The sequence below is a fragment of the Physcomitrium patens genome, chromosome 1, assembly GCF_059467195.1.
Source record: "Physcomitrium patens ecotype Gransden chromosome 1, ASM5946719v1, whole genome shotgun sequence".
In the NCBI taxonomy this organism is placed as follows: domain Eukaryota; kingdom Viridiplantae; phylum Streptophyta; class Bryopsida; order Funariales; family Funariaceae; genus Physcomitrium; species Physcomitrium patens.
In genome coordinates this window covers 22154293-22166571 of record NC_143410.1, presented here as the reverse complement: position 1 = coordinate 22166571, position 12279 = coordinate 22154293, and the positions used below count along the sequence as shown (strand labels likewise).

Below are 12279 nucleotides of genomic sequence, written 5' to 3'. Positions count from 1 at the left end.
CACCAAAAGTAAATTTAAACAATGGATTACAATATAGATGCCACTTATTGATATTCTCCAAATATATTTAAATTAAAAATAATTAAAATAGATTTATTTATTGTAATAAGTATTTATAAAAATAAAATACACTCTTATCGACTAATGCTTACCAATTAGTCGTTTATTCAAGGTCTAAATTAATATAAAGACTTGTAATTTGGTGTAGGTATTTAAGAAGACCAATAAAGGCAATTGAAGTATTTGTATTCCAAATCTGTGTTGCTTATAGATTTACATAGCAAATGTAAGCGGAAAGAGAAGTATTGCAATTCTCGTATCACGAGGGTTTCGCGAGCAATTGAAGCTTAACAGCAAAAGCTGCAATAATAAAACAGGTGATATAGTTTAATCGTTCTATAGTTACATTTTACATGTCTTTTCAACACTCAGGTACATTGCATTCATTCCACCATTCTGGATCAAGATACATACAACAAGTATTTGCAATATAAAAGGCGTAAATTATCGATAAAAGCACAGAAGGTATTGTAATCAACACAGAAGAGAGATAGATTATAAATCGAATACGCTGTAAACATCTGAATAAAAACGGAATCCACATGGGAGAAAAACAAGAGACACACTGGACGGTTTTCATTGTCAACTTGCTTTATCTCAACTACACTCTAGATTTAAGACCACAAGGAATGCTTCGGAAGAGGTTAAGACAAGCAGCGCTTATAAAGTAAGTCAAACCGTCGTCTCCGAAACAGCACAGTGAGAAATACCTTCAAAATGGAAGATTAAAGCAGAATGGCCATAATCGATTTCAACACCAAACATCGTAAGATTTCACTAGCGTATACATGTATTACGTAAGAATTCGACTATGGGCCCTAACTACGACTAATGTCGTAAAGAATTATACGAATCTGAGGTCAAGGGTGCGGGGTGTAACAAGATCAGTAGAGAACAAGGGCACCGATGCGGAAAGATACACAATCAATCTAGACATGGGCCAGTTCACTTCGATCTCGACATCGCACCCACAGCAATCAGAAAAGCATTGAAACAAAAGCATTCACAAGGGGGCACTGCGAAGATGGGCACCGACCATTGCGCGACGCAATTGCGTTGCAGGACGGATATGGAATCGAGGGACGATAATCCCAGCTAGTGGTCCCAGTTTAATGATTTCGCTTCCCCAAGCTGTACGACGCCATCGGAGTAGGCGGTGGAGGTGGTGGAGAAGGTGAGCATCTCCCTCGTCCGATGTTCTTTGGAGGCGGCGGTGGAGGTGGGATTGCCACAATTCGTCGGCTGTTCTTAGGAGGTGGCGGAGCAGCCTTAGGCGGTAACCGTTTCTTGACACGTGCCTTCTTTGCTCTGGTGCTGGCAAGCAGCAACCTCTCCCTCTCAGACCGAAGCCGTGGACGATACGTCCTGAAATCTTCGCTGCTGCTCAGCTGCTCCGCTGTAAACTGCTGGAGCATAGCATCGGGGCGTGAGATTCCAAAAACTACTAGAAACGCTGTTATTGTTGTGCACACTTACATAGTGTGAAAAAGGATATTTCTATCTGGAATCATGATTTAGAAAACATCAATGTTGTCGATCATAGTACTTGGAACATCTAGCTAAAGGTGGGGACTAAATTTGAAATGAAGTTGACTACAAAAGTTTCAACAGAAGTGCATCCATCAGTTTAGAGATAAGCTTCTACTATCGTGAAGAAAGTATACTCACTTCCACTTCCTTTGAAGTGCTTTCCTCGTGTATCTTGGAAGCTAATCCTGCTGGACCACTACTGTCAAGCCCATTTGTTTTTTGGGTTTTCTGCCCTGAAATCAGTTTCATGAGTTAAATGAGAAATGCAATGCTCCAGTGAAAGAGTAGGTAAATATTCAATGACGTTGGTAATGGGCACAAACATCGAAACCCGTTTTCATAGTTCATTCCGAAATGTGAGAATATTGTTCGAAACACCGAATGCTGACTCCAGTACTCAGGATAATACACTTCGGCAAATGAAACAGACGTCAGATCCACATGTAAAAAAACTAGAACCAAGTTCACGAAATCCGTCCCAAGCAACTGCGAAACCAGGAACAGATGTAGGGGGTCTTGCGAGAGAAACCTTTGAAGAAATGACGTGGAGTTGCTTCAACACTCGAAACCAACAAATCCAGGCTGCTAAGGGCAATCAGCACTTGCACGGCTAGCAGCCATTGCAAACGTGACGAAACCATGTCGGTGAAGAGGGCGACTCCAGACTTCTCAAATCATCACCAGCATCAACCATCAATCTGAACCAGCGGATCCCGTTTCCAGGAAGACGGCGCCTATCGACACTACCCTGTGAGGAACTGAATCACCATCGCTGATATAGTCTAGACTAGAACGTTAGATCCCTTCGCCGCGCCGCGCCGTACAAAACGTAGGCAATCGACAGTCGCTACAGAAGTGTAATAAAATAAAAACATAAAAGACGGAACCCCCAAAGCTGCCACTGACAAGTTCCGGAATTCCACACGGCTTCAAATTTCCGCCGCGCCGTCCCGCAGTGAGCTCATGGCTTCGTTTGCGAATATTATAATGACGTCTGTGGAAGATGAGAATCATATTTCAGAAGCAGAAGCCCCTTGTGCTAGAAAGGCGTGAATGCCTTCCTATTCCGAAGATCAGGCGAAACGTGGTGATGGAATCCACACCCGCTACAAAAACGCAGCGCCAGTTTCAATGCAAGCAAGGGTCGACGCAACCGTCCAGCATTACATATCCTAAAAAAGTTCTCCTTTGCATCGCCTGGTTTAGACATGAATCGGCTGTAAATGCGGCATGATCGTCGCACAAGCCGGATCGACATCTTGTGGTGCATGTACGAATCCGCCAACCAAATCTCTAAAAGTAGACCCGTCTACGAGGGTGTAATTAGAGCACACTCGACGGAACAGCGCTTCGCAGCAATGGCGGCCATACCTGAATTCCCCCGCTTCTGTCGAAACAGCTGAACCCACCTACATGTGATTGATGGCTTACACCAATACTTCGTAACAGGATCCGGGCGTGCAGGCCATCCCTCCCCCCGTTTCAGCTCGGAGGTATATCGACGTGGGCATATTATATACTGGACCATTCCGCAATGCCATCCACTTGTTGGATCGCTCATCTCCGAGTCTTCCAACGGTTTTCGAACCGGTTTGGTCCACTGGGTCGTCAGCTTAGAGGTTTTATTGAGGTGAAAATATTTACACTAAAATTTGGATGGTTGATTATAGGTATAATCGTTGGAATTGACATGTAGAGTTTTTTTTTTTTTTTTTTTTTTTTTTTTTAAAGTTGTTCCTAGAAAATATTTATTTTGCACAATTAGTAGAGACTTGCAATTTAAAGAAATTTCTTTCATTCATTTTTTTGTGTCTATCTTAAAGTATAAGTGTTTTGGCTAATAATTAAAAATATGTATAGTAAAATATATATTTAAATTCGATTTTAAAACTTTCGTGATAATTTTTTAAAAATAAAAGATAGACAATTTTGTACTTTATTAGAAAGAAATTGTTAGAGATATAGTCCTTAGACCTTTCTAGAGACAAGTTTTTAGAACCTTCTAGAAAGAAGTCTCTAGAAACTTCCAGAAGATTCCTTTAATATTCTATTAGAATATTCTTCAAAGATTCCCTAAAGATTCTTTGAAGATTCCCTAAAGATTCTCTTAGAAGGCTCTAGAAGATTCTTAGAATATTCTAGTAGATTCTAGGAAGTTACTTGAGAAGCTTCCTAGCTCTTGGGTAGTTGCTCGAGAAGTTTCATAGTTCTTGGGAAGCTTCTTGATGCGCTTCCTTAGAACCATAGGCCAGTAGTATATATAGGAGTCGAGGCTGAAGAGTTCTTCAGTCTCGACAACACATCTCTTGGAGTTCTAGCTCACCTTTCTGGTGTTGTTCTTGTACTCATCTGTTTAATCTAGTTCTGCCACTTCTTCTTGAACTTCTTGTTAGATTTCAAGTCTCTATTTTGTGTCCGTGACAGAAATCAATCCAAATTTTGAAGGAACAATTAATATTGTTTTCTAGATCTACAAATTGATCACATAATAGAGATTGGATGTGATTATCAAAAGCCATATTAAAAAAAAAAAAAAAAAAAAAAAAAATCTTCTAAATTATTTTAAATTTTTACTTAGATAAATTATTTTTATCTTGTTGTAAACTATAATTTTCAAATTTTACAATAATAACATAAAAATTTATCTTGTGCCAAAGTATACAATAATGTTTTCTTTGATTCCTTTTTGATGCACCTATTTATACCTATTGGTCTGGCATAGAATGTTTTTACCTTTTATCTTATCTTTTTTTTTTCCAAAAAATAATTTGGCTATACATATTTAATTTTATTGATAAAAATGTAACTATTTTTCAATAAATATAAAAACTGTATACATAATTTTGTAACACAAAAATATAACTTTTGTTATAATTATTTAGAATTAAACTGATTTATTAGCCAAAATATTATATTATTTGATAAAAATCTAATAAAAATATATCAATATAATTCATGAGTAGATATTAAACTTTTTTTAAATTAAGATATTTTTATTTTGAATTAGTTTAAATTTTAATATTTTTATTTTTTAATTAATATTATTAGCATGAGATTAAAAAAATTACTTAAGTAAATAATTTGATTTTTATTAAAAGAGATCATGTAAATTAATTATTAAAAAATCTAGAAACAAAAAATAAAGTTTATGGAATAACAATTTAGTTTTAATTTAAACTAATAATGTGTTTATATAAATATATGTTCAAATCTAAATATAATAACTATCATCTTTAATATTCTATTTTTATATCTATTTTTAATGCATCCAAATGTAATCCAAAAAATAAGTTTTACATATCATTTAAATATTTTGTTATTTTAAAAAATTAGAATAATTTAACATCAATAGTAAGAAAATTAAAATTTAATTATTTTCTTAAAATGTTTATTAAAAAAATAAAGATATTTAAATTTTGTAAATTTTTATAATAATAATCTTAAACCGAAAAATAATTTTAAATTTTAAGTTATTGATACTTTATTATTTTTAAATTTATATTTTAGAAATACACTATGGGTTTTCTTAACAAATTAATATCTGGCCCTTATCTAGCTATATGTTGATGAGATTTACATAATCTTTAGTGTATACATATATATTGGAATGAAGATCCTTGAATGTTTTATAAAATTATACACTTTGGTATTTTAAACTTATGTTGATAAATATTTAAATATTAAAAAATTAATATTAACTTTTATATATATATATATATATATATATATATATATATATATTTTGAAAACTTTGTTATATATGTATAACTTTTTTTAAAAGATACATATCATATAAAAATTGATTTTTAGTTTTTTGTTTTATAATATATATATATATATATATATATATATATATATATATATCCAACCTAGAGTCAAAACAATTTTACATTTAAACTCCAAAACAATTTGACAAATATATGTCAATTTACCAAGATAATACATGGAGTAAAAAATAAATAAATGAACATAAAATTACTTTAAAGTTAAATAGGAAATGCAATGTTTACAAAGCAATGGATATTAACCACCTTTATGTAAGACCAAAGGAGAATGTCCACTCCTCAAAAATCAAAGAAGCCCTTATTTTGTGGATCTTGCAACACCATTCTTAAAAAAAATTATTTTTCTCAAAATTAATCAAAGATTGTGGTTGATATTTTGTTGAACATCTTGCCATTCCAAAAGGCATCATCAAATTTTCTAATAAGTGATTCAAGAAGTTCATTTCTTGCTATAAGTTAAAACTCATTATAATGCATAGAGGAGCATATTTTATTGATTACAATGCAATTGATGTGGCTTTGTCTGCTTGGTGTGTTTGTCTTCCCAATTATGACTTCTTTGATATATAATAAGACTTTTTTACAAAATTGAGCAACAAATTATAAGTTATAAAAAGGAAATAATACAAATTACAATTGCATCTACTACAAATGTAAATAGAAGTCATAATTTTTTTATTGTTTTTTTTTATTGTTTTTTTTATTGTTTCTTTTTTTTTTTTACTATTGTATTGGCCATGCAAATAAGTCTCGTTGCTTCAATTGCTGCTTAAGAGAGTAATTTGGATTTTCTTATTTCTCCAATAAAATGGCCAAATTCTTTTTTAATAATGGCTCAAACAACTTAATGCAAAGATAGCTAGGACAAATTAACACATCATCTTGCTAATGGACAATGTGCCCTCACACATCACAAATGATTGTCCAACTCTAAACATTAAGATTTGTGCACTTCTTTAAACTTTAATTCCAAAGTTTAGCCTATGGATGTAAGCATAATTGTTGTAATATAGCCTTATTGTTTGTATTTTTATTTGTAATGTGCCCTTGACTACAATAAACTCAACATATACAAGGTTGGCAAGTTGAAAATAATACATTGGTCACTTGTAGCCAATAATGAAATCTCTTTTATTACAATCAACAATTACTTTTGCCACGCCGAGCTCTTCAAGCATTCAAACTAAGTCACAAATGTTGACATCAATAAATGAATAGTAGAGGGAGGGCTAGAAAGTACACTTGAACATCTTCTATTGCAAAGTCTAATGTTGATAAAGGGTCTCCTCAACCCAATTAAAGAAAATAGCATGGCATATATTGAATTGGAAGACCATAAGATTATTTAGCTTGTTTACTAATATGAAGCAAATTAGGGCAAGGATACCACCAATGTGCTTAAGGAGGAGCAAATGTTGGAATAGTTGCATATCATGTTTTTTATCCTTTTCTTTCACTTCTACTTCTATCTTTCTTTTCCTCTATAAGCTATATTTCCTTATTATAGCTATAACTTATAATTTGGCACAATTATAACTTAAGTACCATAGAACCATATTAGTTCTACCATTTTTCTATAACTTTGCAAATGTTATAACTAAATAGGGAATAACTTATTAGATGTAAAACCCTACGAATTTAATTTTAGATACTTACAAGATTGATTTAATTTTAGAAACTTCAAAAATATCTTTAAGTATTACTTTTTTAATATAAATTAAAAACAATAAGCTTTATTATTTGCAAGTTAAATCCAAAGTAAATAAGCCACTACTATAATATTTTTGGGCATAAATTCTTATAAAAAAACATACTAATTACTTTTCATTCAGATGGTTAATGAAAAATCAATGATATATATCCTTGAAGCAATACAAACTTTACTTATTCAAAAACATGTCATTACAACATTTTTATGTTTTTTAAATCACAAACTTCCACAATGTCAAATCACAACAAAACCCATATCTAAACCAGAAATAATACACAATCCTGGAAGTAAAGACCAGCCCCAAATTGCTATACAAAGCGCACAAGAGTACCCTTGAGACAAATTAGGGCTGACGGCAGCATTATGAGCAACAAACGATGCAGGCGAGGTGCTTTCTCCCTTTGGTCTCTGCATTGCAGCATGAGCACAGGTTCTAAGCACGACCGGGCTCTACATCAAAGAGACGTGCAATACATCACATGCTAACTGAATGCTTGCCGAAGCTTCAAACCCTAGCCCTAGTTTTTGAGCTCCTCACAACACAACAGGTGCACTCGCTCTACAGCTTTAGTGTTGGAGATGATCGACATCAGCTGGGTGAGTGTCGAAATGGGGTCTCGCAACTGCACAGGAAAAGGGTGCCGAGAAAAACTCGTACTTGCCACTCAATCTTGGAGCGGTCCTTTGCTAAGTTCAGTGGCCTAGAGATCATTTCGTGTTACATGATGCTAATGTGTGTTTCAGCAATGGGTTGTGTTTACTTTACAAGATTTGAACTCGAATGAAAACCATGAACCCATATATGAATCACCCTTTTTCGTCTTTCTGGATGCACAAATGGGCACGCGGATATCATGCCAGAACTCGATTGGGACTTTCAAATTACTTCAGAGGAGAGTCTGCGCCACTTGCATGATTCCCACCACATCCGAAAATGGATCAATGCGTCATTCTACAGGCGGGACAACGGAGTTCTCGATGCAAATCGTAATGTCGATCGGGTTGGACGCAGGATAGGCAATCGGACTCGTGAATTGGAAATCGGAGACCTTCATTCCTCGTTTCATTTAAGCAAAAGCCAGGGGAAAAGATGCACAATTGAAGTTGCAGAGATATGGCCAGCCATGGTGCCTTGCCACCGTCTCTGGCACGGCTAGAGCCTCGCTCAGAAAAATCACGAAGCGGGTCCCCGGAGCCTCTGAGCAGCGAGAGGGATGACACGTTTATCCAGCTCAACCAGCACATTGATGTGGAGAAGGAGATTACTCAGTTCGTGGAGGAGTTGGACGAATATGAGGGCAGAGAGGAGTTGGTCTTTACCTCAAAAACACGAAAAAGCCCTTGTGCGGAAAATGTAAATAACTGGGGTGGAGATGTCATCGCCCCCGGATCCACTGACAGGGACAACAATGCCTCTTCACTCTTCTAGAAGACGAGCCATGCCACTGAGCAGAAGGATGGCGTCCCCGTCTCCGTGGTACCCATTGCTTCACAATACCTCCACTGCCTTTGTCATTTATTAAGGCTTGATCTGTATTGCGTTGCGGTGGTAAACCTTGCATACCAGCAGGGGTGTCCAATTGTAATGAACCTCGAAATATTCTGTCACGATGTTACAGAAATTCTACTTGCAGTGATTTTGAAAAAGTCTCGTGCTGTGGGCTATGCTTGTGCAGCTTGCAGCCCACTTTGAGAGAAAGGATTCGCGTTATCCTTCATTTGTTGGAGCTAGGTAATGGATTTTCTTATTTTCTCGCCGATTTCCTGATATTTTGATGAGGATCATAGTTTTTTTAATGCAGATGTAGAGTTATAGTATTGACATGTGGAGTGTGGGTGATGAGAATGAGTGCAGGAATAGTGTGAGCATGACAGGCACCACAACGGCTGGATCGTTCCGAACGTTGCAACGTAGTCCGATCCGGAGGACTTCTATGGCGGTTACTTATCCTGCCCTTTCTCCGCAGGTACTCACTGAATACCCCTCACTAATCCTTTGTGTCTATAATGGTTTTATATTCAAGGAATGTTTATATCTATTGGATTACCATGAAAATGTGTCTGCACCAGGTGAAGTGATAGTTTGATTCTCAGGAAGAAACCAGCGACGACGTGAAAGAGATCCTGTTTGTATTTACTCTTGTGTGTTGAACTGTGTGAAGGTGGTCGAGGTTATCAGGTCCCTAGAAGAACACAGGAAAAAAGCTGAAGAAGAGGGCAAACTGCATGGACGCACGAGCTGTGGCCCAACGCCTGAATGGTGTGAAGGTATTCATTGTTTTTTGATCTTGTCTAATGCTAATACAAGAATGTACACGTCTGCTGAAATTTCATACTGAATTTAACTGGAATGTGGTTGCAGATCTTGGAAGATAACAAGGGAAAAGCTGCCATGCTCAAGACATTCACAAGAAAGAGTAGACTCTGGGAGATTGCATGAAAAAGAAACTGAAGCGACAAATCTGGTAGGATATTCAGCAGAAAAGTCTCTGCAAATTCTTTCTATGCAATGTCCAAATTCAAACCCTGTCTTCTCTGTTGGATATCCCAGCATATATTGCTGCCAAAACTTCAGTTAATGCTTTTTTTATCCTGAAATATATTTGCGTGTTTCTTGTACTTGAATAGATTTGGGATGAGAAGTTGCACGAGTTCCACAAAGGAGTAGTGCAGCATGCAGCGACGTTGAAACGTGAACAACTCAGTGTTATACAAGCCTTCAGGCAACGCTCAACTGCAAAAGCACCCACTAAACCCCAGTGGTCTCCTGCGCTTCTAAAACACAGAAAAGTGCAGGTAACCAACCAATGTCAGGCTGAACGCCATTTTGGTTGGGAGCATGAAGTTGAAACTTCATTTCCTCTTGGCAATCCATAACCTGTAGATAACATATGATTGATTTGCAGTTACCTTGATTTGCTGTTTGAAAGCATGTGCACCAAGCTAGCAATTTTTTCAATACTCTGCTTGTGTAGACCTTTCTTGGTAAACAAGGAAACTATTTAGAGGCAGATGAGGTTAAACGCATTGCAGACAGCATGGAGCTTTTAGAGCTACGAGCAACAATAGCTGCATATGCAGCTGAGGTAGCACTCAAAGAACAAGCTCTCCGAACCAAGCAACAAAACGAAATGGAGGTTTTGTTGCAATGGGCTGCCGAAGGACGTGATGAGCTTCGAAAGCAGAGAGACACGGACCATGCCAGATGCATAGGTATTGCTTGCTACTTCCTGACTTCACTGCAATTATCAGAAGGGAAAATATGGCATTAGTGTCCTAATCGTTGCAAATTGTTTGTGGTGCTGAAGAGATTCCATAATGTGAATAGGGAGTTGTGGGGCATCCAGAAACAAGAACATGTGAAAGTTGAACAAATATTGGGTAAACGAATTGATGAATTCCAGAGGAGTGGTGGGAGTCTGGTTATGCTTTCGGACACTATGAGTGGTATGGGCTCCTTGACACTACCTGGAAATCAGTCCTCATGACCTGAAGGAGATGAAGCTGCACCATCTTACGGACGTTCACTTGGATCCAGGTAAAAAATTTGTGACAAAAATTGTGATTGATGAGATAGTTTCATCCACACTCTAGCACCGTAGAACAGTTTTAGGAAACAATATGAACATGAATACTTGGTTTTGGTTGTCTTGTGTGTACTCGTGTAGATATGAATCGTAGATACAAAATGTTTCATATTTGAAATGAATAAGTGTATATGTGTTTTTTATTAGTTAATAATAAGTAGATTCAATGTGGGTTAAAACAGACTTTATATAGGAAATAATATATAAAACTATATTATTATGTTTGAAAAGCAATGAACCTGTATATTATTTATTTTGGATATGGAAATTTTGGTACCCGTCTTGGCTATTTTGATACCTTACAGTTGTTTATTGATTGTTTGAGAGTGAAGGACAAGAAGAGTAATGGTGAAAAAATATTTTATATTCTCAAACAAACTAATGACCAATTCTAGGAGCACCAAAATAGTTAGAGGATACTAAAACATTGGTTTGTTTTAATTTGGGCATTACATAAACACCAAAGAACAATGCGATTGATTTTTAATTATTTTTTAAAAAGTGTAAAATGTGCAACATAAAACAAAAAAATCTTCATTTTATACATTATGCAATTAAAAAAATATCAAATCTAAAAGAAGTTAAAGGACACATATTGTTGTGGTCTTATTTATATATTCTAAAGCAAAATTTAACTATCAAACTATTAATTGAAAAGAAGTTGTCTAAACAACATTGAGCATTGAAATTTTAGCATATTACATGAAATCTACAAATCATATGTATACAAGCATATATAGATATGTGTATATAATTAATTTTTGCCTTATAAAACAACATTTTTTAGATTATTAAATAAAATTTTGTTTGAAATTTAGTTATTTATTCATAAAATTAAAAAAAATCAAAATATATAGTGGATAGTTTATATTTAAAAGAGTTTTAAAATATCAATTTTTTTTACATTTGAATGTGTAAAGAGTTTTTTTCCATAATTATACTTTTAAAATATAACTCAACTATCAGTAATTAATGTAAAAAATTAGTACATTAAAAAATAGACAAACAAGTATCTTAAGAAAGTATTAAAGTTATATTTAACATTTTACTACATATATGTCTTTCATTTGATAAAACTGAAGACATTACTGGATAATTGTTCAAACCATTTTTATATGTAAATAGTTCTTTTAGACTATTTCAAAACTAATACATCCTTCAAATAAGATATATTTTATACAATAAAATATTAGAATCAGAATAATAAATTTAGGGGAATGTTAAATAGACCCAAGTTTTTACTAAATTAACTGACACATCCAATTCATCATGAAAAAAAATAAATGAATATCTTTTGTTTCTAAATAAATAAAAGCTTTTGTTTCTCCACTGTTATATCCAAAACCAATGAAAATCACATTCATAATGATTACCATATTTTTCATCATGGGCAGGTCAATTCAGTAAAAATTTGGCTCTATTTAATATTTAAGAATAAAAATTCATGCACAGGTCGATTTAGTAAAAACCTGGTGTACTTAATATTTATGAACATATGAATAAAAGTTCGTGTAAAAACTACTAGCTGAAGTTTGTCGTACATTTGTGCTATCTCAACAGTAGAATGTGCCAGGGGTAATTTCTTGACAAAGTGTCTAGTATTGAA

The 12279-nt window shown here is 34.8% G+C and overlaps 1 protein-coding gene and 1 long non-coding RNA gene across 4 annotated transcripts; one reads left to right on the top strand and one right to left on the bottom strand.

Moving 5' to 3' along the window:
* Window positions 1–526: 526 nt before the first annotated feature.
* LOC112273367 (uncharacterized) lies at window positions 527–2328 on the bottom strand. 2 transcript variants are annotated; one of them, XM_024502089.3, is made up of 3 exons: window positions 2120–2328; window positions 1729–1823; window positions 527–1466 (listed from the first exon to the last, which is right to left on the bottom strand). In XM_024502089.3, the coding sequence occupies exons 1-3, from the start codon at window positions 2229–2231 to the stop codon at window positions 1170–1172; spliced, it is 504 nt and encodes a 167-aa protein (XP_024357857.1). In that variant the 5' UTR covers window positions 2232–2328; the 3' UTR covers window positions 527–1169. The 2 variants fall into 2 exon arrangements, with proteins under 2 accessions (XP_024357857.1, XP_024357940.1); XM_024502172.3 differs by having other exon boundaries at window positions 527–1463.
* Window positions 2329–8556: 6228 nt separating this feature from the next.
* Window positions 8557–10975, top strand: LOC112281940 (uncharacterized). Of its 2 annotated transcripts, none has more exons than XR_016504977.1 (7): window positions 8557–8818; window positions 8942–9053; window positions 9249–9354; window positions 9449–9551; window positions 9715–9882; window positions 10120–10299; window positions 10415–10975. It is a non-coding gene; the product is annotated as an uncharacterized LOC112281940 (long non-coding RNA). The 2 variants fall into 2 exon arrangements; XR_016504976.1 differs by having other exon boundaries at window positions 10395–10975.
* The last annotated feature ends 1304 nt before the right edge of the window (window positions 10976–12279 follow it).

What these genes read in the sequence shown, in the direction of transcription:
- LOC112273367 (XM_024502089.3), bottom strand. Translation starts at nt 2,231, where the DNA reads ATGGTTTCGTCACGTTTGCAATGGCTGCTAGCCGTGCAAGTGCTGATT. An exon ending in TCCACGTCATTTCTTCAAAG is followed by an intron (nt 1,824 to 2,119) that starts GTTTCTCTCGCA and finishes AACTGATTTCAG; the next exon opens with GGCAGAAAACCCAAAAAACA. An exon ending in GCACTTCAAAGGAAGTGGAA is followed by an intron (nt 1,467 to 1,728) that starts GTGAGTATACTT and finishes GCTATGCTCCAG; the next exon opens with CAGTTTACAGCGGAGCAGCT.